The sequence below is a fragment of the Clarias gariepinus genome, chromosome 25, assembly GCF_024256425.1.
Source record: "Clarias gariepinus isolate MV-2021 ecotype Netherlands chromosome 25, CGAR_prim_01v2, whole genome shotgun sequence".
Classification (NCBI taxonomy): Eukaryota; Metazoa; Chordata; class Actinopteri; order Siluriformes; family Clariidae; genus Clarias; species Clarias gariepinus.
Window position 1 is genome coordinate 21,271,291 of NC_071124.1, and position 26,986 is coordinate 21,298,276.

Here is a 26,986-nt window from a genome sequence, read left to right on the forward strand (position 1 = left end):
GCATGTTCTCCCCATTGATGGGTTTCCACCAGGTAGTCCAGACAGATTAGGTTGTCCAGGGTATATCCCCATGACCTAACTGTCCTGGAACAGGCTCTGGCTTTGAACCACCCTGTACACAAGATTAAGTTGTACTGAAGATGAGGTTTAGTATACTGGAGCTGTTTATTGGTCAGAAATAAAACAGTTTATCTTATCACTTCCTGGTTTCCTCATTTTCCAATTGAGAGTTAGCTGGTGTAGTGTTTAGCACTGTGGCCTTGAACCTCCATGTTTGAGGGTTTGATTCCTGCTTTAGGTCTATTTGATGAGAATTTACTTTATCACCGAAAGAGATTTCTGTAGGTTTTGATTAAGCACATTGTGCTGATGTTTAAAGGCAACATAGGAGAAGGAACACTTCTACCAGGAGTGGGGTTTGAACCCACGAGGACATCTGTCCATTGGATCTTAAGTCCAACGCCTTAACCACTCGGCCATCCTGGTTCTCGGTGGCGGGTTTTCTCAAGGTACTCCGGTGTCCAAAGACATGCAGATTAGCTTAATTGTTGTTCCCAAATTACCTGTAGTGTGTTTGTGTCCTGTGATTCAGTAAAACTTAATCTTGTGTAAAGGGTGGTTCAGAGCCAGAGCCTGTTCCAGGACAGTTAGGTCATGAGGTGGGGATATACCCTGGACAACCTAATCTGTCTGGACTACCTGGAGGAAACCCATCAATGGGGAGAACATGCAAACTGTACACAGACAGCACCACAAGAGAACCAGGGTGGCCGAGTGGTTAAGGCGTTGGACTTAAGATCCAATGGACAGATGTCCTCGTGGGCTTTGAACCACCCTGTACACAAGATTAAGTTGTACTGAAGATGAGGTTTAGTATCCTGGAGCTGTTTATTGGTCAGAAATAAAACAGTTTATCTTATCACTTTCCAATTGAGAGTTAGCTGGTGTAGTGTTTAGCACTGTGGCCTTGAACCTCCATGTTTGAGGGTTTGATTCCCGCTTTAGGTCTATTTGATGAGAATTTACTTTATTTCTGTAGGTTTTGATTAAGCACATTGTGCTGATGTTTAAAGGCAACATAGGAGAAGCATCTCTTCTACCAGGAGTGGGGTTTGAACCCACGAGGACATCTGTCCATTGGATCTTAAGTCCAACGCCTTAACCACTCGGCCATCCTGGTTCTCTTGTGGGCTGGTATGTATTTGCATCTTCTCCCCAGTGGCGGGTTTTCTCCAGGTACTCCAGTGTTCAAAGACATGCAGATTAGCTTAATTGTTGTTTCCGAATTACCTGTAGTGTGTGTGTGTGTGTGTGTGTGTGTGTGTGTGTGTGTGTGTGTGTGTGTGTGTGTGTGTCCTGTGATGGATTGGCACCCTGATGGGTGGATGGATTGGTTATATCCCCACCTCATGCCGTAACTCTCCTGGAACAAGCTCTGACTCTCCACCATCTTGTACACAAGATTAAGTGGTACTGGAGATGAGGTTCAGGATCCTGGAGCTGTTTATTGGTCAGAAACAAAACAGATTATCTTATCACTCCCTGTTTAATGTTTTTTTTGTAGTATTTTATTTATTTACTTGATACTATTAATTACTTACAGAGTTTTATGGAAGCTTCTGGCATGCGCAGATGATTGGCATGGAAATTAAATGGAAAAGTAAAAAACTGATTAATCACAAGGAACAAAATTCATTAGATTTGACAGCTAAAGCTCAAAACCTACCAGAAGTAGGATTCAAGCTCATGAAAACATGTGATCCACTGAATTTTAAGCGCAACAGCTTAACCAATCAGCCCTCTCACTTACTTGATGACAGTATATGCAGAATCAACATATTGACGCATGTTGGATTTTTCTGTCAAGTAATTTCCATCCATGGTTTTAGGAAAATCTACAGTCTAATAAGAAGTTTGGGAATGCCAATTAGCCTAATCTGCATGTCTTTGAACTGCAGGAGGAAACTTATCAGTTAAAGATTTTTTTTTAACCAGGAATGGGGTTCAATCCTATAAAGACAAAAAAAAAAGTTCATTTAAAATGAATTTTAAAAATAGAACATGCTTTTTTTTTTTTTTGCAGACTTAGTGACATGGCAATACAGTAGATGCACAGCCTCTTGAGGTATGTTGCTCTATGTCTATGCTCTATCACGCTCGATCAATTTAAAAAGATTATCTAAATAATAATCTGCTAATTAGTTAAATGATAAAACAGGGCTTTGGAATTTGTGCATTAAAGAAAACAGTTTGATGAGAATTTGCTTTACACAGAGATGAGATTTTTATTAAACACATTCTGCTGATGTTTAAAGGCAACATATGTAAATCTTTACTTCTACCAGGAGTGGGGATCAAACCCACAAGGACATCTGCCCATTGGATCCTAAGTCCAACACCTTAACCACTCAGCCATCCTGGTTGACAACCAGAACAAAAAAATACTGTCTTTGATGATCTGGTAAAAAAAGTTACATTTTATAGTGCTTGGTGCTTTTCCTCCTGGTACTCCGGTTTCCTCCAACAGATCTAAATCATAGCATGTTGGTTATGTTTGCATTTCCAAAAATCCCAGTAGTGTATGAATGCCTGCATGATCCTACACAGGATAAGCAGTGTAGACAATGGATGGATGACTTTCAACTAAGCAGTTTGTAGTATAGTATTGTTCTGATCTTGAAATGTCACAGTTACCATAAAAAAAAAAGTCAGATCCAACAATCAAAGCCAATCATACTATCATTTAACTTGAACCTGAAATGTATATCTTATTTCTCTGGTTTCTTTTCTTTTCTTTTTTCATTTTTTTTTTTTTACAGAATCCCCAGGCATTTGTTTGCTTCATCAAGCTGGGATCACACCATGGTCTCGTCATCTCAAAATTACTGCAATCACAAGCTTCCGTCTGTGCTAATAAGATGTAATTACCAGTCAGAAAACGGTGCCAAGACTGAAACAGAACCAGCATGACCAAGAGCTGTTAACGTTTCATCCACTGCCTATGGACTGATGCAAACTGGATGTGTTGAATTGACTGATTGGTTAGCATGCCAATTAAGAGTCAGGTGGTACAGTGTTTAGCATTGTTTTAGCAATACCTTTGTGGTTGAAGGTTTGATTCCTGCTTTAAGTCTGTTTTATGAGAAATTACTTTTCTCATAAAACAGAGGAGATTGCTCATATTTAAAGCATCACTTCTACCAGGAGTGGGGTTTGAACCCACGAGGACATCTATCCATTGGATCTTAAGCCCAACGCCTTAACCACTCGGCCACCCTGGTTCACTTGTGGTGCTGTCTGTGTACAGTTTGCATGTTCTCCCCATTGATGGGTTTCCTCCAGGTAGTCCAGACAGATTAGGTTGTCCAGGGTATATCCCCACCTCATGACCTAACTGTCCTGGAACAGGCTCTGGCTCTGAACCACCCTGTACACAAGATTAAGTTTTACTGAAGATGAGGTTTAGTATCCTGGAGCTGTTTATTGGTCAGAAATAAAACAGTTTATCTTATCACTTCCTGGTTTCCTCATTTTCCAATTGAAAGTCAGCTGGTGTAGTGTTTAGCACTGTGGCCTTGAACCTCCATGTTTGAGGGTTTGATTCCTGATTACTTTATCCCCAAAAGAGATTTCTCTAGGTTTTGATTAAGCACATTCTGCTGATGTTTAAAGGTAACATAGGAGAACCAACACTTCTACCAGGAGTGGGGTTTGAACCCACGAGGACATCTGTCCATTGGATCTTAAGTCCAACGCCTTAACCACTCGGCCATCCTGGTTCTCCTGAGGAGGCTGTATGTATGTATGGAGTTTGCATGTTCTCCCCAGTGGCAGGTTTTCTCCAGGTACTCCGGTGTCCAAAGACATGCAGATTAGCTTAATTGTTGTTCCCAAATTACCTGTAGTGTGTTTGTGTCCTGTGATGGATTGGCACCCTGTCCAGGGTATATCCCCACCTCATGCCCTAATTCTCCTGGAACAGGCTCTGGCTCTCCACCACCCTGTACACAAGATTAAGTGGATGAGGTTCAGGATCCTGGAGCTGTTTATTGGTCAAAAATAAAACAGTTTATCTTATCTCTACCTGGTTTCCTCGTACCTTCTGATGAGAACTAGAAGAATAATATGATGAATATTAATATAATAATATTGTTGTAATTTATATCAAAATATTTTTCAATATAATACTATTTATAATGAATCATGATATATTCATAATGATCTATTATAATTAGTATTAGATTTTTATTAGGTATTTCTTTTTTTTCTTTCTGTCCTTGGAAATTCTTTTTTTTTTAAACATTGAAAATACCGTTGCAGTTTGACCTTCAACCATTTTGATATTTCAACCATGATTTAACATTTTCACCTTTTGTCCAAGCAGTTAAGCAAATTCTAAAAGACATTTACCTTCATCCCTTACAGGCTTTAATCATTTAACCTTTAATTAACCTTTACACACTTAACTCTAAACACTTTCACTTTTACATCAGTGACACTAACACATTGTAATGTAGTTTAAGCTGTTAATTACAATGTTAATATGGTTTGTTGTTGATCAAAGTTCATCTAAGATCTTTAATCCAGTAGTTTGTGTTTTACTTAATTAATTCATCTTTTTAGTTTTGCAGGAAATGTTACAAAAATAAAGACGCCAGTTAGCTCAAATTTGGTGAAAAGTCTATGTTTGAATCTTCCGTTAAAGGTGAATCATTACAACTTTCACCCGTACAAGTTACACACGTGATGTTTAATGTGATGTTTTTATTTGCGTCTAATTTCATGATTTGTTTATTATTAATATATATGCTTTAAGTAAGTATCTTATTTATATTTTATTTAATTGAATTCAGTATTTTGCAAATATTTATATTATACATATACTGTAAGTACAATTTCATCCTTTCACATCATTACACCTGTCATTATTTTTATTATTATAAACTGCTTTTCCCATAATGTGACATACTGTAGCAGTAAAGTGTTTATCCTCTAATGTAGTGTATAATCTGAAGGACACTTTATTAGGACAGTGTGTGTGTGTGTGTGTGTGTGTGTGTGTGTGTGTGTGTGTGTGTGTGTGTGTGTGTGTGTGTGTGTGTGTGTGTGTGTGTGCGTGGGTACGAGTCAGAGTGTGTGTGTGAGAGAGCCAGTGTGTGTGTGTGTGTGTGTGTGTGTGTGTGTCCCTCCATCCTGTCCTCAGCTGCAGGCTCTGGTGAAGGATGCGCTCTTCTCAGTGAGGAAATCCGTCCACTCTGCTACATTTGATTGTTTCCGCACAGAATGAAAGTGCTTTGACTTTGGATCCTGGCAGATTATTTGGGGCAATTGCATTCAAACGGCTCGGATACCAGGGGACTAGATGGACAGTTTGCACATGGACGTGTTATATCTCTGGATGCTCGGCTCTTTCTGGAGATCTGTGAGTTTTATTGTTTATTGCAAATAGTTTTGTAGGGATTTGTTTGGGTTACAGATTTGTCTGGGTTAAAGCAGGCTAAAATAGTAAAATTAACAGCGTAATAAACAACTAAAATGATAATTAGAACTATGATTATTTTTATTTATTTAATTTATAACTGCAACAATGTATTCTATTTATTATTATTATTATTATTATTATTACTCGCTCAACAACACAACAATTATAATAATAATACAATAATGAATTTATTTCAACATATTTAATAATCATATTTTAAATATGACAATATAATGACAATAAATACGCCTCAAGTAACTTTTATAAAATTGCACATAAAAATAAACATTAAACTAAATATTAAAGAAGGAATATTCATAAATATAGATGATATTGTTAAATACATTTTTAAAAACAACTAACAACCTTTACGTCTCTGCATTTTTCTATAAAACACAATAATAAAACAACCTGAGTGTAAAAAAATTATAAAAATTACTACAGTTCTTACAAATTTCCTTATTTAAGCAAATATAACAAATCTGAATTTTTTTTTGCTGTACGTTTCTAGGCATGCTAGGCTTTTTTTTAAAAACCACAGGAGTAAATTGCATTCGCATTAATATTTTGTTGATTTCTAACGTATATTTGGAACACCTTCATTACTTTATCTGAACAGTTAATTTGCTGATATTAATTAGGAACAGTATTTTTTTTTTACTTGTTCCCACAAGATAAACAATCCGTTTGCACAAAATAACACGTTAAATGTAAATACAGTATTATGGAAATGTTAATGTTAAATTTATAAATTAAAGTTCTAAAAAAAATCTTTCTAAAAATCTATTGGATACCATTTTTTTTTAATTAAACAAATTTTTCCTCTATGGTCCATAATATAAAGGTTATAGACAGTCATTTTTCTCTAAACTACTACTAAAATGCATATACAAAATATATATATAGTATAAAATATACTAAAATGTAGTATATACTGTGTGTGTGTGTGTGTTTATATATATATATATATATATATATATATATATATATATATATATTCTGTCATATTGTTCTATTGATTATGTTAGAATATTATATTATTCTATGTTGTGACATCAGGGCACAATTTATGCATCTGTACAGTGTTGCTCAGTGCTAAATTATGTATTTAAGGCATCAATGCAGAAACATAAATCACTAAATTTTAAAACAAGTCCTGCTTTCATCATTACCGCTTAATTTGATCTTTGCGTTTGCACTGGGTCCATAGGTGGAGGGCATCCACCCAGATTGCGCAATCATCTCACAGCACATGAAGGCTCGGGAGCTGTGCCGTGAGACCAAGAAGAAAGAGAGCAAGAACCAAACGGAACCACAGGGTATTCTAACAATCATTATACACTTCCCTGTTCTTTTCTATCTATACAGTACATAATGCTGCTGGTTCATGTAAAAGGGTTGAGATTCAATACATTTCTAAGGAATTTCTGGGTATCATGGGATCTTTGTATCTGGTAAATTGTCTAAAACTACAAATATGATTAAACTCACACTTTTTCTTCTTTGATGTCTAACTGGATGTTAGTCTCACGATGCATATTTTATATCAAAGAATATCATGATGTATGTTTTGTCATATCCTCCATCCCAGTGTCAGGAAAATTAACAAGCTTAATCTTTTCAAGAACCGGCTCATGTCTCATCTCAAAGTCTTTAGCCGAACCTCGTCTCATTTCTTCACATTTTGCTTCCAAAAAAGGAGACTTCCTTGTATTTTTAATGTGGTCTTAAGAAATAGTCCTCCAGGCTTCGTGAAGGACTTTTAAACTCTCACTTTTGTGTGTGTGTGTGTGTGTGTGTGTGTTAAGCCGCACAGTGACCCATGAATCACTGAAAGATGATCAGGCCAGTGATTAATAGACTGGTAATATGCTGAGTGGTTGGAACAGACGAGAGGAGAAATGAGGTCGCTGCTGAGGTTGTTACATAAATCGTATCTTTAGACACTTGCAGCCTGTTGCAGTAAAACCTTTGCTCTCATTTCTTTCATTTGCAATTTTAAAATGAAAAAATTGGGGGGGGAAGCTTAAGATTTTTGCAGAAAAAAAAAGGACATTAATTCTAGTTGCGGTCCTAAAACTGCTCTGGAACTTTTAATGTTTAAATCTAATGCTTATGCTTCTGTATGTAGAAAAGAAATCATCATGCATAACACAGATGATTGCCCAAAATGGCATATTGGGCTGCTTGGACTGTTTTAGGCAATCATCTGTGTTTAAGCAGCATTTATTTTGCATTGTGCATCATGGCCCGTAAGTAACGCAATATACATTACAGTACATAGCTTTAGATGTAGCTTAAAGATGGTTACCAATGTCATGTGACGAAAAAATGCAAAACTCTAATTCAATTTAATTTTATTTGTATAGCGCTTTTAACAATTGTCATCGCGGCAAAGTAGCTTTACTCAATCAAAAGAAACATAGAAGTTTGTATTAAATGTGAAGGTGTTTGCATCAAAATGATAAGATTGGTCCTGATGAACAGGCCGTGGATGACGGTGCTGCGGAAAAAACTCCCTGAGATGGCAGTAGGAAGAAACATTGCGAGGAACCAGACACAACAATCATTTGGCAATGATTATTAATGATTGTGATCATCCAGGAACAAGCAGAATCGGACTATTTTCTGATGTCCCTGAATAACCTCAAATTACTGTAGTGTGTTCTTAGCTACAGTTACAGAAGCTAACGATATCGACTTTTTTGTGCTAATATACTGTACGCAGTTCAATTACAACACTAACTTCACATCTAGGTGAATATCATTGATTATCGATTATATAACAGAAAAAGCATGGTGATGGTGGCTCAGTCCTAGTGTGTTAAGGCTCTGAGTTACTGTTCGGAAGGTCGGCAGTTCGAGCCCCAGCTCTGAAAGATCGCCACTCTTGGACCCTTGAGCAAGGCACTTAAGATCGAAAGATATCAGAACACCCACTGGATCATAGCCTGCCATCAATAGGGTTTAGGAGGAAAGAAGTTCAAGGTTGTTGATCAGACCTCAGAATTCCCCAGATCTTCCTCTGATCAAGCATCCATAGGGTACGCCGGACAAACAAGTCCAATCCATATAACACTAAAACAATCTGCTGATCACATCCCAGTGCCAGATAACACCACACACCTGTAGAGGTCTCATGGAGTCCTTCCCTGAGAGACCAGCGTTGCCTCAGTGGGACAAGCAGAACCCAGACAATATTGGAGTTAATGTTTAATGGTCATTGTTAATATTGTTTTTCCTTTGATTATTATAATATGACTTGTAAGATAAGTTGTATCCATGTATCACATCTGCTATTCTGCTTGGTACTGTCATTGGGTCTACCCCGCCCCCTCTCGATATAGTGAATAAGGCATAGTTTTGACCACAGTGTCTGTAAATCTGTGTTGTGTTGTCTAAAATGATACCAGGCACTGAATTATGGTCAAACTAATATCTGATATCATCCAAATGAGGATAAATTCCCTGTTGAATGCGTTTCCTCTCAAGCTGCCTCCCTTGTCTTCCTTGCTCATCGAGGATTGACTCATAGTTCTCAGTTGATTTTCTAATTCATTTCAATATTCTACTAATTCTGTAAAGTTGCTTTGTGAAAATGAACATTGTCGAAGGCGCTATACAAATAGAAATTGAGCTAAATCTAGTTAAAAGTGAGAAATAGAAGCAGTTAAGCATGCTCTGTATGTGCTGTCGGAATAAACACCACCTTAACCTCCATGCACTTCGTGATGAATAGATCTGTTTAGCCATGATGAGCCTCTCCTAACCTTGTTACTCTAATTAAACATGGCAGGATGCTGTTGATGCTGCTGTAGAAGATAAACGATAACGAGGTTCAGGTCATTTTTGGGCTCGAGTCAGATTTCCATCTCGACATGAAAAACTTCCAAACGTACTGTAGCTTCGGACGCCGTAGATTTCATTTCCCCTGACTTGCGTTTGAACTCACATCTGCAGACAGGAGCGAGATTGGATCCGAAATGGGATTTGCATTACATAATGACATTAGTTCCCGTCAAGCTGCTTCTGTTTGAACCTCGTCTTCCTCAAATGAATAAAAAGGACTGAAGTGAAACGACAGGCGGCCGTGAGAGAAGACGGAGGGAAATTCTCCCACAGAAACGCTTTTAGCCGCCAATTTTAATCTCCACACTGATTTCCAGAGGCACTGCATGAGTGAAAGAGTTGTGACTCCTGTTGATTTCATCTCTCCCTGTAGGCCCGCTCGCAGAATTAAGGTGCTATAAATAGACGAGTTAGTGAGAGCGCAGTGGGCGAGAGACAGAACAAACGTTTGCCACCGTGCTAATTGACCCAAATGGAAAAGGGTAATTGTGTTAAACAGGTAAACAGCAACTCTGGGGTGCTTTCCTGGAACCGGAGAAGAAAACATAGTACATTTATTCATACTTATGGCATTTGGCTCCCATGTGTATTCAGAGTGACTTACATTTATATCATGGATCTTGTTTTTAACCATGTAACCATGATCTATTGGATCCAGACTTCCCTCCAAGTGCATCAGTGAGCCTTAGCCACCCTTGACCCTGTCCAAAAACACGCATATTATGCTTATTGGTGTTTCCAAACTGCCCATAGTGTGCGAGTGAGTGTGTTTATACCAAGGATTTGCACCCTGTCTAGGGAGTACCCTGCCTAGTGGCTCAAGTCCCCCTGGATAGGCTCCAGCCTCCTCACAAACTTTAAAGCACCTTAAAAGGCCTCTTAAAGTAAGTTTGGGTTTTTTTGGGAGCCAGGATGGCCGAGTGGTTAAGGCGTTGGGCTTAAGATCCAATGGGCAAATGCCCTCGTGGGTTCAAACCCCACTCCTGGTACGGTCTAGCCTTTACAGCACTACCTTTTAAAAAAAACTTATGACGAGGCTTGTCAGAAAAAATCTCTTAATTCTTTATCATGTTAGATTTATACATGTTACAAAGTCAATATGATGATGTCATTAAATGTAAAATGTTGTCTCTTAGCCATAGCCTGCACTGGTGGCACGGTGGTTTAGTGGTTAGCACTCTTGCCTTGCACCCCCACGATCCTTGGGTTGATTGCTCTGTCTGGTTTGTTTGTACCTGTATGCAGTTTGTATGTTCTCCACCCACGTGATTAATAATTGTTATAATAATAATTAGTGATTATTAATAATAATTTGTGTTTCCAAATTGCCTGTAGTGTGTGAATGTTGGGGTAGCATGGTAGTACAAAATGGGAATAAATGCACTTGGACTATGAAGGTTCCTAGAGGGATGGATGGAATACCCTACACTGAGAAAAGTTAACTCTAATAATTGAAAACTCTGTTTTTTTTTCTCTCATAAATGCACTGGAACTTCAAGACAATATCTTATTCCAGAGCTTCTAAAATGAAAAACTGGCTAAATAGGACTCTAAAGCCAACCTCTCGATCAATCAACAGAACATCTGAGTCTTTCTTTTAGCCTATCTGCGTGAGGAGCAACAAGTGGTTGGGGACATAATTTTCAGTGGACAAATGTGCTGCAGGTTAAAGAATAAGTGGGAATCTGTCTATTTGTCCATGCATACCCCCAGGAATAAACCAGGATGGCCGAGTGGTTAAGGCATTGGACTTAAGATCCAATGGGCAAATGTCCTCGTGGGTTCAAACCCCACTCCTGGTAGGATTTGGAATATTACCATTGCTTTCAGTTTTAGTGGAAGTCTGGTTTATTTGGTCTTCTAAAATTACCCAGGTAATCATCATCTGAGATAGCTTAGTAGTTTAAAGTGTTTAAACTTCTTACAGAGTTACTCAAGTTGATAAAGTATTAGACGCAGGCATTAGGCATACCTTCCAATTCCATGGTCCTTGGATGTCTTCCTGAAGACATCCAAAATCTGCAATAATCTTCTCTGAACAGTTGATATTGAGATGTTTCTGCTACTTCTGCTCTGTAAAGCTTCATAACGGCTCCAATCTGAGGTTCTGTTTGTTAACTGGTGATTTCTGAGGCTGGTGACTCAAAATGAACTTCTCCTCTGCAGCAGAGGTCAGTTTTGGTCTTGCTTTCCTGGGAAGGTCTTCATGAGAGCCAGCTTCATAATAGTGCTCAATTGGTTTTGCAAAAAAAACTATAATGTTCTTTCAACGGTACTCTTCTAGAATGTAGATAAGAAATCCAAACTTTTGACTGGTATTGTGCGTTTTTGTGGTTAAAGACTGCACTGAATAACTTCAAGTTCAGTACTGTCAGCCTAAAACAATATGGGTTCCATTATGCATGCCAAAATTGTGACAGATGTTCAGTCACATCAGCAACTGACAATCTGCAAAGGTGTTGATTGAAATGTTTAAAGCAGCAGGAGAAAAAAACAAGTATGCCTAAGAAATGCCTTCAGTTGAAATTCCTAGACATGGTTTCTGTTATAAGTGTCTCCGTGGGTGGCAGTTTCACTTTAAAATCTTATCTCCGCCTGTAAATTATCACATCAAGGAATTTGAAGATAAGATATATGACTAAGTCGAAAGAATGGATAGATGATGGATTATAAGTATCAGGAAATGCAAACTGTTAGACAAGGATAGATAGAGGATACTGCTTGGTTGTGATCCAACTTGTGTTTGCTTCTGCCTGTTTTAGGCTGCAAGACAGAATGGGATGAGATCCGCTGCTGGCTCAGAGCCGACGTCAGCCAGGTGGTTAACGTGTCCTGTTCTGAAGTGTTCCAGCACTTTTCCAGAAAGCAAGGTCAGCGAACGGAGAATTGCAGTGGTTTATTCTGCATCAAGGTGATGTAATCAAAGCGCACTGCTGAGAAAAAAAAAATCTTTGGAATGACATTTTTAAAAGAATACGAGTAGTTATTTTAAGCATCCTTTCCTGTTATGACACTAAAACCTACTTTAGTTAGGGCCCCTTGGCACTTTGGAAGAGTAACAAACTGGGTCACAGATGCTTTTATTCCTGGCTAAACAAACCCTATCCTTGTCTTTGAGCTCTAAGGACTCGTATTTACATACTGTATTTCCTTGAAAGACATCGCTTACAGTAACTGACTAACATGCAAACATGGTTTCAAGCAGACTTTCTGTAACCTAAATCTAAAAGCTGGATGCCGAAATGGCTGAAATCTTTCGCTCTAAAGACCTTGGTGTCTTCACTGGCTTGGGGTCCATTAGTGGAAAATGCAAAGTGCTATAAATTAGGCTGACGTGTTTGTTGCACAGAAGCACAGAGTTCCCAAATGATTTCGAGCCTTGCCCTGTCCTGATTTTTATCGGCCGTAGCCAAAGATCTTAAAAGAAGAAATTTCCTTAAGGAGAATTCTGGTTATTTTAGGTGGAAATGGGGTTATTAATTACTTTTTCAAACACATTTGCTGTCCCTTTACATGGCTAAAGTACTTTTTTTTTTTTTGTTTTTTTTTGGTGGAGTTCATGAAATCCAGAGCAGATTTATGACTTCCAAGAAACAGCAAATCGACAAATTGCTACACATCATTTACAATTAAACTATCAAGAGTGAAGTGTTATGTATAATACAAAACTGGTGGTTCTAATGTTTTCTAACCCAGGCAAAACACATCATATCATAAAATATAAATCCTTTATTCTTTATGTTCTTTGTTAAATAGAAAAATCAGGAAAGCTTAAGCAAGAAGGAGGTATGGTACCTGTACATGCATGATCATGATCAATACTAGAATTTTTTTATTTGAACAGGAATTGTTGCACGATTCTCTCAGTCTCAGTTTTTCAATTCACGAGATATAACACAACCACAAATAGTGCAAACTGATATCTAAAGAAAAAAAAGCACTTGGTAGCATCTTTTAAGCATAGAAGAAGATATACCAGATAAATAAATAAACAGATACTATTGCCCCGGTGGCTTAGTGGTTAGCATTATTGCCTTGCACCTCTAGGTTCTGGGTTTGATTCCCACCTCGGTGTTTGTGTGCATGGATTTTGCTCGTTCTCCCCATGCTTGGTGGGTTTTCCTCCCACTGTCCAAAGACAAGCAGAGTAGGCTAATTGACGTTCCCAAATAGCCCATAGTGTGTCAGTGTCTGGTTGTGTATGTGTGTGCCCCCTTCAATAGATTGGCACGCAGTCCAGGGTGTACCCCACCTCCGGTTTGCTGGGATAGGCTCCAGGCTCCCCGCGACACTGTATACAGTGTACACTTTATATAGGGCCAGGGGTAGCTCAGTGGTTAAGGCATTGGACTACGGTTCGGAAGATCCCAGGTTCAAACCCCACAACCAAGAGTTGCCACTGTTGGGCCCTTGGGCAAGGCCCTTAACCCTCAACTGCTCAGATGAGTAAAGAGATAAAAATGTAAGTCGCTCTGGATAAGAGCGTCTGCCAAATGCCTAAATGTAAATGTATACAGTAAAAAAGTGGTGTAGATGATATATGGGTGTATAAGAATGATGCTGTTGCTCCAGAATTATACTTAATAACCTGTGTAAATGCCATGTTAATATAGAAAGATCCAACTGGAATCGATTCTGCATTTTCTTATTTAACCTTATTTAATGAAAAATTTTCTGTCCTTTCCACTGTAAAAAAAACTATTTCCGACCTCATATATAACTGTGACATATAAAACTAACCACATGTACAACTCCACATGTTTTTACCTTAAAGGCCATGCACAATGTGTGCTGAATCATTTTGACCTTTTGGATGAATTATTCAATTAACTTGTTTTGTATTTAATAGAATAAGACCAGCTCTCATTATGATTCTAGTCACTGTAGCATAATAATTAGCTAGACTAATCTGGAAATTCAGTCTGTTGAATTCGACCCAGTGTTCTTTAGGAAGATGGTGATATCATTATTCTTTTCTCAGCAGTTACAGTACGTGTGCAGCGGAGCCGAGCGCTTCTTCATTTAGCGCTCGCTGAACTTTTTCTAAGCAATATCTTGCCAAAAGATCCTGTTATTTTAAAATGGTATTTAAATGGTTGACATATAACAGAATATTATTTTTTAAAAAGTGGAACAAATGTGGTGCTTTTAAGCCAAGGCCTTTAATATGAAAATGTAGACGGATGATCATAATGATGGATTCCAATTCCTATGCAATTTCTGATATGAAGTAAGACGAACGTAGAACATATTTTATATCATTTGACAAGATTTTTAAAAGTATTAAAAAAGCATTGGCTTGGGATCATAGATTATCTTTGGGACACAATGAAATTAATAACCAAATACTTAACTTTTTGAGCACCTTAAAAGACATTGGAAAGGGATAAGAAATTAAATAAATAACATGGGGAAAAAGGCCTTTGTAGGGATTGGCAAGAGTGTTTAGTATGTGGGTCAATGTTAAAACAGCCATTGAGGACAAGTACTCTTTGTCTAGACAAGAACTCTAGTGTGTTTGGACTGTGGGAGGAAAATGGAGAACATGGAGGAAACCCACCAAGCACTGACTCCATGCACACAGACCAGATGTGGGAATCGAACCCAAAGGTGAAAGGCAACAGTGCTAACCAGTAAGCCATCAAATCCCACTTTCTTATGATGGGTTCCAAGAATTTAGTCTTGTCTATGATCTCTTAGAAATTTACTGCAGGAAGCTGGGATTTAAACCATTGTGTTTTTAAAATTAATTATCAGTTGATCAATTGCTAAGGTGATCTAAAGTGGGTACTAGGGCGTGGCTTGATAGCTTCACAATTAGCCTGAGAGACTGATTGGTTGCCTAAGTAAAATGAGTCCACCCCCATGTCTCTATGATAATGGAAGTCACCATATAGCTGGAAATGCAATGCAAATTTGGGCACCTTTTGCGCCCCATGGGTACAAATTATACCCTCTTGCGGGGTTTTTGACTGACAGCTTGTAAGCATCTTCAAATGTGGAAAACTTGTCAAGGACAATCTGATCATTTTGTTTCATACACATTTTTCACATTTTAAACAAATTTTCATCATTGATAAAAGTGCTGTACAAATAAAATTTAATTGAATTGAAAATTTTATTAAGACTGATATTTCTACAAAATTCCTGCTCTGTGCTAAAATCCATCAAAGTTTCTCAATGTTAAGTCTATGGGATTTTTTGGGTAGTAGATTGCCCCCTTAGAAAAGTCATAGCACCCCATTTCCGAATAAGCCGCACGATTTGACACCTCTTTTATGAGTCTAGGACAAACGGTACGGGAAAAAGAATAATAAGCCTGCAAGATAATACAAGTGCTGCTTTGCTTTGCGAGCACCACCACTAATAATAATAATAATAATAATAATAATAATAACAATAGGGTTATTACTACAAAAACTTTTTTTTTTTTTTTTTAAAGAAACTACAGAAATAATATAATTACAACAGAAATAGTCTTTTACAGCCTGGTACAAAAAAAAAGAAGTTTTAGTCTCCATAGCTAGATTTGCTTTTTATGCCACAGGGAGTGAATTTTTCTGTAACTCATCCGTTTAAATTATATTGAGCAATAAAATTATACACAATTTAGGGCATAGCCGATTTGAGTGACAACTAGCTAGATGCTATGCATCACTTTAGCTAACCAGGTAACTGAAATCATTGTCGTTTCATGTACCACAAGAAAGGTACGAGTCAACACGGGATGACTTGTAGGGTCAGGCTCATGGAGTTCAATTAAATGCAAAGTAACATTAGTGTATTAAGGTTAGCCACCTTAGACGGCAAAAGCTACAGTATGCTAGCTAGCTTGTGATAAGTAGGTGGTGAGTAGGTGAGTTTCTACACAGGCTCTGTTCATTCTGCCCATTTATGGATTAACCAGGGGTTTAGGCGAAAACCACCAGAGCTGACAAGACGTCACGGAGGGTTTGTCCAGCTGATTTGATCCAGTCTATGAGTTGAACAGACCAATGAGACTAGATAGTAGTCTATAGCAGAAGTCACATGACTCTCAATTTCCTTAATGCTGAAATATAATGCAAACCTAATTCTCTTATCCAGTGGCACATCATGTAAAGTGATCACATTTACACCCTTTTAAGTGATCATCTTGGCACGTTTCGGCACAAATAAAACCAGCCATTTAGGACCTGTCCTTGACAAGGTTAAGGATGGGCTGATCATTATGGATATTAGCTAATTTGTTAACCTTTCCAGGTTACATCTACAGGAACTGCACAGCAGATGGCTGGAGCGACCTGTACCCACCTTACGAGAAAGCCTGCGAGATAGGAAATGACACAGAGCAAGAATCTAAGGTTCTTCTAATTCCATATAGAAATAGCAATGACTCAGTGCAACTAGTAGAGGATACACCAGTGTGGACTAAATCTTTGGCCTTAATTTGTTGTGGGTTTTTTTTTTAGACAACCTACTTCTCAACGTTTAAGCAGGTGTACACAGCAGGATACGCCACATCTCTGATATCTCTCATAACAGCTATCTTAGTCTTCATTTCCTTCAGGTACATTGCTCTTTGTGATGTAATTAAGCCAAAGCAAAAATGTTCCTATTTTTAAGGTTGTTAAAAATTATATCATGAATGACTGCGCAAATGTTTTCACCGCAGGAAATTCCACTGCACCAGGAACTACATACACATCAACCTCTTTTCTTCCTTCATCCTCCGAGCCAGCGCAGTCTTCATCAAAGATGCGGTTCTCTTCTCGGATGAGTCTCTGGATCACTGTTTCATGTCCACAGTAAGGAAACGATATCGAGATATACTGTAAGGCCGTGAACTATATAGAGACAATAAAGTGGACATCAAACCATCACAATCATATAAGCTTTTTATTTCAGAGTTTGTCCTCTTCATTTCTTTTCAGTAATACAGTAGCCGCCAGTGTTTAGGGAAGTTCCACTAGTTTTCTGAAACGTGGCTCTGGGGATTTTTTGTTTATTTAGCTACAAGAGCATTAGCGAGGTCAGACACTGAGGTTAGGTGAAGCGGTCTTGGTGCAGCAGGTCATCTCAAAGTGGTTCAGTAACATTAAGATCAGGACTCTGTGTCTTCCAGTCCAAGCTTTAGGCAAAAAGTCTCCATGGATTCTCCTTTGTGTATAGGTGCACTGTAGTGCTTGTCATGTTTCAATGAAAGTAAATTTATTTCAATGCTGAGACATAGACATACCAATTTTATAGACATTCTCGTTCCCTCCGATCTTCCAACACTGCTCGACTGGTCCCACCTCAATAGAAGTCGAGGTTCAGAGATCGAGAAAGACATGCGTCTAGGCTCTTTTCTGTTCTGGCACCTACTGTAGGTGGTGGTGTAATAGTGAAAGTAACAGCATTTCCAGACACGCACACTAAATGGATTGGGACTAAAAAGCCACTTGTTAGTGAGACTTACCATAAAAAAGCCTTTAATTGGCTAGGAAGCATAAAGATTGGACTTTGGAACATAAAAAGGTCATGTGGTCTGAGTCCAGACCGATCCTACTCCAGAGTAATCAGCATGTCAGGGTAAGAAGGGAAGCTCATGAAACGATGCACCCATCATGCATAGCGTCCACTGTACAAGCCTCTGGAGGCAGGGTTATGATCTGGGGTTCCTTCAGGCTTGCTGATGACCTGAGTGTACTGAATGGCCAGGTTTCACATCTGTGGAGTTTTTCTTCTCGGAGGTGTGAAGCTATACTAGCACTCAGATGTGAAAGAAGAGAAATCATTTTCGCACCTGAACTGGCCACGATATTGGGTGCCATAATCGAAGCTGAATGCTGCTGAGTGAAATCTTAGAGTGTGTGAATTTTTTTGGGACCGGGCACTACATATATATTAGGAAATCATACCTATATATTGTTTCATGTAGGAAAGTAGGATAGATTTATATGATAATGAAAGATGTCCATTTTCAAACACTGGATAAGAGACTTTGTGCATTATGTGAGATTAGAGAAAAATCCACCACTCTATAAAAGGTTGTGATCTTATTGTTATATTAGATTTATTTATTAGTTTTTTTTTTCTGCAGAAACGGTTGAAATACCTCAGGATGAAAAGTTTAGAAAAGTGGTTCGCTTTCAGTTGAGTAAAAGTAATGCATGGGAGCAGATTGAAATGTGAAAATATTATCAAAGTCTTCATAGGATTTGAAGAGTAAAATTTTTTTGACAGCTTTAATGCATCAAAAATTGACCTTTAAATTTTACCGCAGAGTCATCGTTCAGCATCAGGGCATTTGCACAAGGGGTTCACCCCCGTTTAATACTGGAAAATCTAATACTGTGAATGAGTCATTTTTCAAACCTGATATATGAAAGAATACCAAAACTATAAAAAATGATGTATGTTCAGTGAGATTATTCATACAGAATTTGGTTGGGATTCATCTGAGGGGAACCATTATGGGATTTAAATAAGCGCTGTCATAAATAGTTCTTGTACAGTTGTAAGACGAAGTATATCATAATTGGCTTCAGTAATTACTTACGGTATCTTAATAACCTTTTAATTTAGGTGATTAATGAAAAAAAAATAAAAAATCCAGGATTCAGTTTTACATTACTACTGCACGTCAGAGAATTTGATACAGTATAGCCTGTTTATAATTTAGCCAACTTTCATAGTAGGAACCGAATGAACCGTACAATCTCTTTGAATAATTTGTTCTTTGAGTTGGTCTACAGCATTAAGTTCCCCGGACTGAGCTCAGGACCTCAAAACAAGCACAGGGAACCTTTATGATGTCATTTCAGTGAAAGTTATCTAAATCAATAATGTGCTAGTGATGTTGGTAATGGGTTCGCTGCAGGCTACAGATCTTATCACAAACTATATCCAGTGTCGGATAAGCTAGTAGGGTATGTTAACAAACATAAGTGTTATACTAGGCGATTTTATGACAAACAGTACTGTGCAAAAGTCTTAGGCACCATATTATATGCTGTAACAATTATGTTATATATTTTTATTATTATTATTATGTCTGCATAATTATCCAGTATTTCCGTAAATAACATACAATGTAATAAATAAATAACATTACAGGAGAATATATGCATTACCGTAAAGAAAGAAATATATAATACAAGACAGACCAGTTTTCAGAAGAGTGAAAACTCATTGCTTAAAGTCAGGAGTTTTAGACACAGATTTGTGCAGTTTTTTAAGAGAACAGCTGTTAGGTTTTACTGAGCTTGCTGGAGAATACGAGTTCGTCTGGTAACTTTGTCACACTCGCTCTTTTCTATTTTTATGCAAATCCCAGGAGCGTACATTAGGTTTTTTTTGTTTCCATCTGAAACTGGTCTGTCTTGTACGGTACTATATTTCTTTCTTTATGCATATATTTCCCTGTAATGTTATTTGGTTATAATTTTTTAAGTTATATATGAAAATACGGAATGATTTTGAACATAATTATGCAGACATGATAAACACATATAATAAAACTGGTACAATATATAATATGGTGCCTAAGACTTTTGCACAGTACTGTATATAATATCATACTCATAAGAAGATGACTGTGTATTTTGCTCATTTAAAATTTTTCTTCCTTTTGTTTTCTAGGGTGGATGACTGATCGCTTTGACCTTTTCTTATTTAGTTTTTATTCAACGAGCATCAGGACATGACACACCTCTAATTAAAAAGCCAAGACTAAACTATTGTACCTCGGGGGTGTGTAGACTTGTTATATACTGTATTATTCTACAAAACAGAAGAATACAATATTTCTGCGAAACTATACAGTACAGTATATATTCACAGTGTTATGAATGAACTGTGATTTGTTAGTATTTCATAGATATGCCCATTTCCCCTCTGTTCCCTGCAGTCAGGCTTCCAGTGGGGAGACCTGAGGTGATGCCCACTTAACCAGCAAGATTAATTAGCCATCACGCTGAAATGCAAATGATTGATTACATCATCATCATTTAGAAATTATATATATAATTTCTGAATGATGATGATGTATACTGTATATATATATATATATATATATATATATATATATATATATATATATATATATATATATATATATATATATATATGAGGTGTTTAACGAGGACAATCAAAAACATTATATTCTGTAAATTGTTATTTCCCAAACATATTTGATACCTTTAATACCCATGAAAAACAATTTACATTCATATCAACCATGCCCTGAGGAAAATTGTGTTTAAACAGTTTAATGTTCCTTTTAATTCACATGGTCTCTCTGACTCACATTCCGTTTAATCTGACCAGTTGAGAATCAGAAACTGACTGCTACGATTTATAAATCCACTCCTCTGCTTACCAACACTTCCTTACCAAAACCTACTTACTACAAAACCATTTTGCAAAGCCTTAAATGTTTTGCTTGCCTTCTCTTTTAGTCTCGATGCTCATTTATGAATCTTTTGGTGAGATTTAAATTGTAAATATGAGACCTTTTTATGACATGTTGACCTCATTACAATTCAGTCTCCAACTCCTGGGGTAAAATGTCAGATGGTGTGTGGCTCTAAACTTGCGTGTTAGGTTAGAAATGGATGAATCCGTTTCAGTGAAATATAATACATGTAATATCTAATACAATTATTGTATCAAAATATATAAAGGCAGGAGAACCTCTTTTTGGTCAAGACCTTTAATGTATTTTGATTATTTCCAAGAATTCAACCGTAGTGACGTCTGAAGGGTTTAATCCAGACAGTCACATAGTGCATTACTTTCCATAAGAAAGTCTTTATAACGCTTGTTGATTAAACACAACAACTTACAAATACCTAAAGATTGACATTAACCATGCATGGTTACAGGCATACAAGCTTGGCACAGGGATTTACAGCAGATGCCCCGTTCTGGCACAAACCTCCAATTTTTTCCAGGCTTGTGACCAGCACTGCTTCCAGTGGCTGGGAATCAAACCCAGGCCTTCCACATGGCAGGCGGAACACCTACCACTGAGGCACCAGGGCACTTGGGCATTTTTAATGAATATTCTTTTTTATTTATTGTGTACTTGTATAGTCTGAATCAAAATTTAAGAAGAGTTATTGATTAAAGACTTTAAAAGATCTGAGCAGTTGAGGGATTAATTAGCTCAAAAGTCCAACATTGTGATGGGGTTTTAACCTGGGACGCTTTGATTAAGCTATGCCTTAAGAAGACTTAAGCAAGGCTTGTTGATTGAAGACGAAGTCTTACAAAGATTTTAACAAATTATTCATTGACACCAAAGAATAAGGAAGAATTGTTGAGTGATGACTAGAATATTTATGAAAAATTCTTCAATGAAGACAATGTTTTGAAGCATATTGGTTGAAGACAACAACTTACGAAGACTGGGGAGATCTTTCTATCAGATTGCTGTTATTTTACAAGAATTAAGTCATGAAGTTCAAGATCCCCGCATGACATCATTCAAGTGAAGTCCAAAGAAAACTTTTATGTCCAAATCAAGTCCTGGATAAAGAAAGGCTGATGTCATATATTGTTTCCCTAATGAACAGCAATAGAAGTGATAAAGAAACAATATTAAATTTAATATTATTGCAGATGAAAAATGATGTATGATTATTAAAGCTCATGGAAGCATCTGCAAAACATCTTCATTATTTGAATTTGTCATATATACAAAACGTTGTGCTTACTTGTGCATTATTTTTGGTGTACCTTATATATATTATATGTCATAATCTAAAAAGAAAATCTAGGCTGTAACATTGTTAAAAGTTAATTTCATGGTAAAGACACTATTTTAGACATTGGCATTTGAAATTGAACACAATCGCAATGCTAATCAACTTTTTGAAAAATCTCCTTGTAATATCCTTTTCATTGGGGATGGGGAATGCAATATTTCGAAGATTTTATGAAAAAAAGGTATGTGATTCCAGTTTAGTTTTACGTGATTCCAGTTTAGTTCATGGGAACTATAAGGTTTATAAAGACATATCACATAATGACACATAACCCGCCCAGAAAACATGAAATCCAGTTTTTGATAAGTATACTGTATGATCTCATGTGATTGTAGATAGTGTGTGGAGTTTAAGGCTTCTTCAAAATAAATGAACATCTCTAGAAAGAAACAGTGAAATCAACATTTGTGTAACGTTAATAAAATAAAAAATATTTCTAAATCTAAAAACATTTTTCCTTGTTGTGTCTTTAGGGCGAATACATCTTGATAGCTTTGTTCTTTCTTTTTATCACTTTTTTTTTTTTAGATGGGATGTAAATCAGCTGTAGCCTTCTTCCAATTCAGCATCATGGCAAATTACTTCTGGTTGCTGGTGGAGGGCATGTACCTGCAAACGCTGCTTGCGCTCACCTTCGTCTCGCAGAGGAAGTACTTCTGGTGGTACATTCTGACTGGATGGGGTCAGTACATTAATAAAATGAGTTCTGAGTTCAGGGGAAAGTCAGGGTATGACTCACTTTCACCTAAAAGCACCCTCGCTCCCAGAACTGTTTTGCTTTTTCAAGCTGTTTGTTTGTTCCCATAAAAAATTTACTATACTATATAAATTATAGTATATGTACTATATAATACATACCATAATATATAATGGTATTGCTGTTATACTTCAGACATTGTCAGTGCCACAGTACCTTTACTGGAGTAGGTACTGTGGCACTTTAGTGGGTACCGTGGTAATACTATGGTGTGTACCAAAATACTTTGATGAATACCATGGTACTTCTTGGGTAACACAGTGGCTGTCAAAGTTCAGCAGGTATCTAATATATAATGTGTATATATACTGTACCATATTAGATATGTTAGTACATACTATACTACTGGTTTGTGATAGTACAACCAGTACCATATTAGGTGCTGGACTTTGGCCAACTTTGTTTTATAGGTTTGCTTGGTTTATTATTTTTTCTATCATCATTATTACTAAACTTACACTAATTACACTTTCTCAATATTCGCAGGCGTTCCATCAGTTGTCCTTATTGTTTGGGTGTTGGCACGAAATTTCTACAACAACAGTGGGTATGTCCACCTCAATCATTGACAACATCAATCATTATTTAACATGTAAGCACATGTTTACTTGCTTTATTCAATCAGAATCTGCTGTTCTCATTTATAGTTGTTGGGATGATACGGAAAATCTTGGAATCTGGTGGATTATCAAAGGTCCAATAACAGCATCCTTATTCGTGAGTAAGAATGTTATGTACTTTCTAACAGCAAACCCATACGTAATCTTACCATAGTATAGGTACCATGGTAGTCTGTTGGTACCGGTACCATCGTATATAGTATTATATTTAGTACTGTATATAGTATTATAGTATTATAGCATAGAATATTTTTGACACACACTATAGTACTTGGTTCTACCATGGTATGTACTTTGATACAACGAAATTTAACAACACAATAATACAACAACAGTACAATTTTGGTGAATATCTTGGTACTTATTGGGTACCACAGTAGTATAGTTCAACAGGTATCTAATATGATCCTATACCATACTAGTAGTAGACATATAACGTATCTAATATGTTACAGTATGTACGAACAAAGTATTCAACAAAGTATTGTGGTACATACCATGGTACTGACACAGTACCTAAAAAAAGTGAGACAGTACCTATGGTACTCTAAAAAGACCTTTGCTTATTATGGTAATGTCCAAAGTACCATGGTAAGAATATTGTATATTAAGGTATGTACTATAGTTCATAGTAAAGTTTCTTACTTCTCTATGAACTATAGTAAAGTAAGTAAAGTTACTTACATAGTAAAGTTTCTTACTATATATGAACATATATATTCTTATGAAATATATATATAGGAATTTATATTTTTATATTTTTCTTAAGAATATATATATTCTTAATGCCTTTCAGGCTAACATTATTATCTTCCTAAACGTCATCCGGATCCTGGTTGAGAAGCTCAAGTCAACTGGTGTAGGAGGCAACGACATCAGTCATTTCATGTGAGTCTTCTAATAAAATTTCTCCAGATCACAAACAACAGAAACTATTTCAGTGAGCACGAAGCAGTAAAATGGAAAATTGTTGACATGTATATACTGTATTTTCATACTTTCACATATTGTTTTAGCCAGCCTGCTAGCATAAGTGAAGCTGACAGGATTTTTGCATTTCATGGCATATTCATATATTTCTTATGAAGTTTACTGCCAGCACCATTCACCAAGTAAATAATCTGAGCTAACCTGACAGGACCTACTGAGAGAATTCATATCCTTTGTAGCTAACTAAGCAGCTAACCTGACAAGATTTAGAAAATTACTTTTACGTCATATTTATTAAACAGGATGTTTATTGTATATTAAAAAATGTCTTTTTTTGCTGCTGACACAGCTTGCTACCCTGCCAAGAAATTTCTAAAAACTTTTCTAAAAGTTTTTTTTTAAAGACATTTGTAATTACTCAGAAATGTTTAGAATCTTCACTGCAAGACCTAGCTTAATGAGCTAACCTGACAGGATTTAAATTTTAAGCAATATATAAAATTTAATAAACAAAAACAAACAAACAGGTTAGCTAACATAAGCTAATCTGACAGGATTTCTTAGTCATGTTAATAAATGTTTGAAACTTTTTACAGTTTCAGTTTTTACTGCTGAAGCTAGCCTCAGGTTTTTTCGTTCGTTTTTTTTTTTTTTTTTCTATCGGAGAGGTCATATAGATAAATGGTCACAATGTCCATGGCTAAAGCTAAGTAGATGTGAATGCAAGTTAAAATTACTTGTAAAAATTCAATGTTCAGTTAATAAGTGAAATTATTTGTCATATTTGTAAAACTGTTTATAATCTTTACTGGCATTTATAGACAGCCATGTAACAAGAGCTTACCTGAATTTCGAAAAAAAAAAAAAAAAAAGTCCTATGCAGCTAAAGCTAGTTATGTGATGTCATCTTACTTGACAGCAGTTTCTCAGATGATTTTTAATTCACCTCCTTCACACTTATCTGAGAGAATTTACATCGGTAATATATTAAAAAATAACTTTCCTGCTAAAGCTAATAGCTAACTACATGATCTAGCCTGAGAAAAATAGTAACAATAAATGCTCATGATCATTACTGCCTGCCATTAGACAGCTAGCTAAACAGGCTAAAAGGATTTTGAAAATGAATTCAAATTTATGTACCTTAAAAGAGAACATTTAAAGGATACTCATAAACATAAACATGATTTCTGGAAAAACTTTCATAATAGCTCATAAAACCTTTAGCATCTTCATGGCTAATGAGCTAACCCGACAGAATCTTTTTTCTTAGCTAAGTCGTATTGTCAAAATATGCGAGCTAGCTGGCCAACCTTTGCTGACTTGGCAAATCAAACTTAAATTGCCTGGATGTTTTGGCAGGAGGTTGGCGAAATCCACTTTGTTCTTGATCCCTCTGTTTGGGATGCACTACACCGTGTTCGCTTTCCTGCCAGAGAACACGGGAGAAACAGCAAGACTCTACATTGAGCTAGGTCTAGGCTCTTTCCAGGTGTGTATGTGTGTGTTTGTATGTTTTTTTGGGTAGCTGTAAAACTTGAATCTATAAACTTACAACTTTAATCTTATAACTTTTAACACTAATTGATAAGCATAAAACAACCATAACATTTATCATATGTTTCATAAAATGAAACAGAAAATGCTAATTATTCTATAGCAAGCATTCTATTATTTGCATGCATTGTCCTTTGGATGTGATGTATAATGATCCTAAACTAACATGTGTATCTTACAACCTTAATAAGATTTCAATGATGTAAATCCAATGTATATGTATCTTTATATGTATTTTGTATTGTGAAGTATGTTGCTATACTTAATCACACTGATAATGCTGTTATATTTCTTTTAGGGATTTGTCGTTGCTCTTCTATACTGCTTTCTGAATGGAGAGGTATGCATTTCTATGGTGGTACCGTATGTGTCCATATACTCGTTAATTTTGCAATATAAGGTAATTAACGAAAGCTTAAATAATTTGACATTTAGGCTACAACTATATTCTAGATAACAATGCCATACAAAGCAAGGTTATAGGCTGAAAAAATATGATGATAAAATATGATTTTCTAAAGAGAACTTTTTATTCCATTCCATCATTCCTGGTGGTATCTTATTAAACCCCCATTCATTCAGATCAGCGATCAGGGGTTATTCGCTCATTTTTAGATGATGTGCAAGTGCTTCACTTGGCGTCCTTGGATTCTTCGGTTCCAGTGTAATGCCTCTGCTACTGTAGCTCTGCACATTTCTGTTTTTCTTCAGGTACAGGCCGAGCTAAAGAGGAGCTTGTGGAAGTGGCAGACCCAGAATCAGCTCAGTCCTGGTAAAAAGCGCCGTACTACGGTCACTCGGATAAGTGTGCTGGAAAGGAGCGAAGTCATGCCGTCACATTTTAATTCCACTAAAGTCACATCAGAAGTGTGAAAGTTGCAGCAACGGGAATGCAAGCAAATAGGAAAAGCCTTGCATCTTCTGAGTAAGCAAAGGGATGTGAGGTGCAGAGCAGGAAAGTGCCCGAGCGGAGATTTACGTACAAAAATGTGGATCAGTTTAAAAATCCAAAAGATAACACAAAGCCTGTCATGTTGGTAAGGGAAAAAAAGGAAGG

The 26,986-nt window shown here is 36.7% G+C and overlaps 1 protein-coding gene and 7 non-coding genes across 8 annotated transcripts; 3 read left to right on the forward strand and 5 right to left on the reverse strand.

The window, feature by feature from the left end:
* Positions 1-403: 403 nt before the first annotated feature.
* trnal-uaa (transfer RNA leucine (anticodon UAA)) lies at positions 404-486 on the reverse strand. The gene has a single exon. It is a non-coding gene; the product is annotated as a tRNA-Leu (tRNA).
* Positions 487-1,097: 611 nt separating this feature from the next.
* Positions 1,098-1,180, reverse strand: trnal-uaa (transfer RNA leucine (anticodon UAA)). Its single transcript has one exon. It is a non-coding gene; the product is annotated as a tRNA-Leu (tRNA).
* Positions 1,181-2,339: 1,159 nt separating this feature from the next.
* On the reverse strand, positions 2,340-2,422 carry trnal-uag (transfer RNA leucine (anticodon UAG)). The gene has a single exon. It is a non-coding gene; the product is annotated as a tRNA-Leu (tRNA).
* Positions 2,423-3,198: 776 nt separating this feature from the next.
* trnal-uaa (transfer RNA leucine (anticodon UAA)) lies at positions 3,199-3,281 on the reverse strand. Its single transcript has one exon. It is a non-coding gene; the product is annotated as a tRNA-Leu (tRNA).
* Positions 3,282-3,696: 415 nt separating this feature from the next.
* Positions 3,697-3,779, reverse strand: trnal-uaa (transfer RNA leucine (anticodon UAA)). Its single transcript has one exon. It is a non-coding gene; the product is annotated as a tRNA-Leu (tRNA).
* Positions 3,780-5,362: 1,583 nt separating this feature from the next.
* ghrhra (growth hormone releasing hormone receptor a) lies at positions 5,363-26,810 on the forward strand. The gene is made up of 13 exons (XM_053487239.1): positions 5,363-5,422; positions 6,693-6,801; positions 12,094-12,201; positions 16,574-16,674; positions 16,783-16,880; positions 16,986-17,118; positions 22,594-22,747; positions 23,309-23,369; positions 23,470-23,539; positions 24,239-24,330; positions 25,735-25,864; positions 26,228-26,269; positions 26,641-26,810. The coding sequence occupies exons 1-13, from the start codon at positions 5,363-5,365 to the stop codon at positions 26,800-26,802; spliced, it is 1,320 nt and encodes a 439-aa protein (XP_053343214.1). The 3' UTR covers positions 26,803-26,810.
* On the forward strand, positions 10,238-10,320 carry trnal-uaa (transfer RNA leucine (anticodon UAA)). The gene has a single exon. It is a non-coding gene; the product is annotated as a tRNA-Leu (tRNA).
* On the forward strand, positions 11,051-11,133 carry trnal-uaa (transfer RNA leucine (anticodon UAA)). Its single transcript has one exon. It is a non-coding gene; the product is annotated as a tRNA-Leu (tRNA).
* Positions 26,811-26,986: the final 176 nt, after the last annotated feature.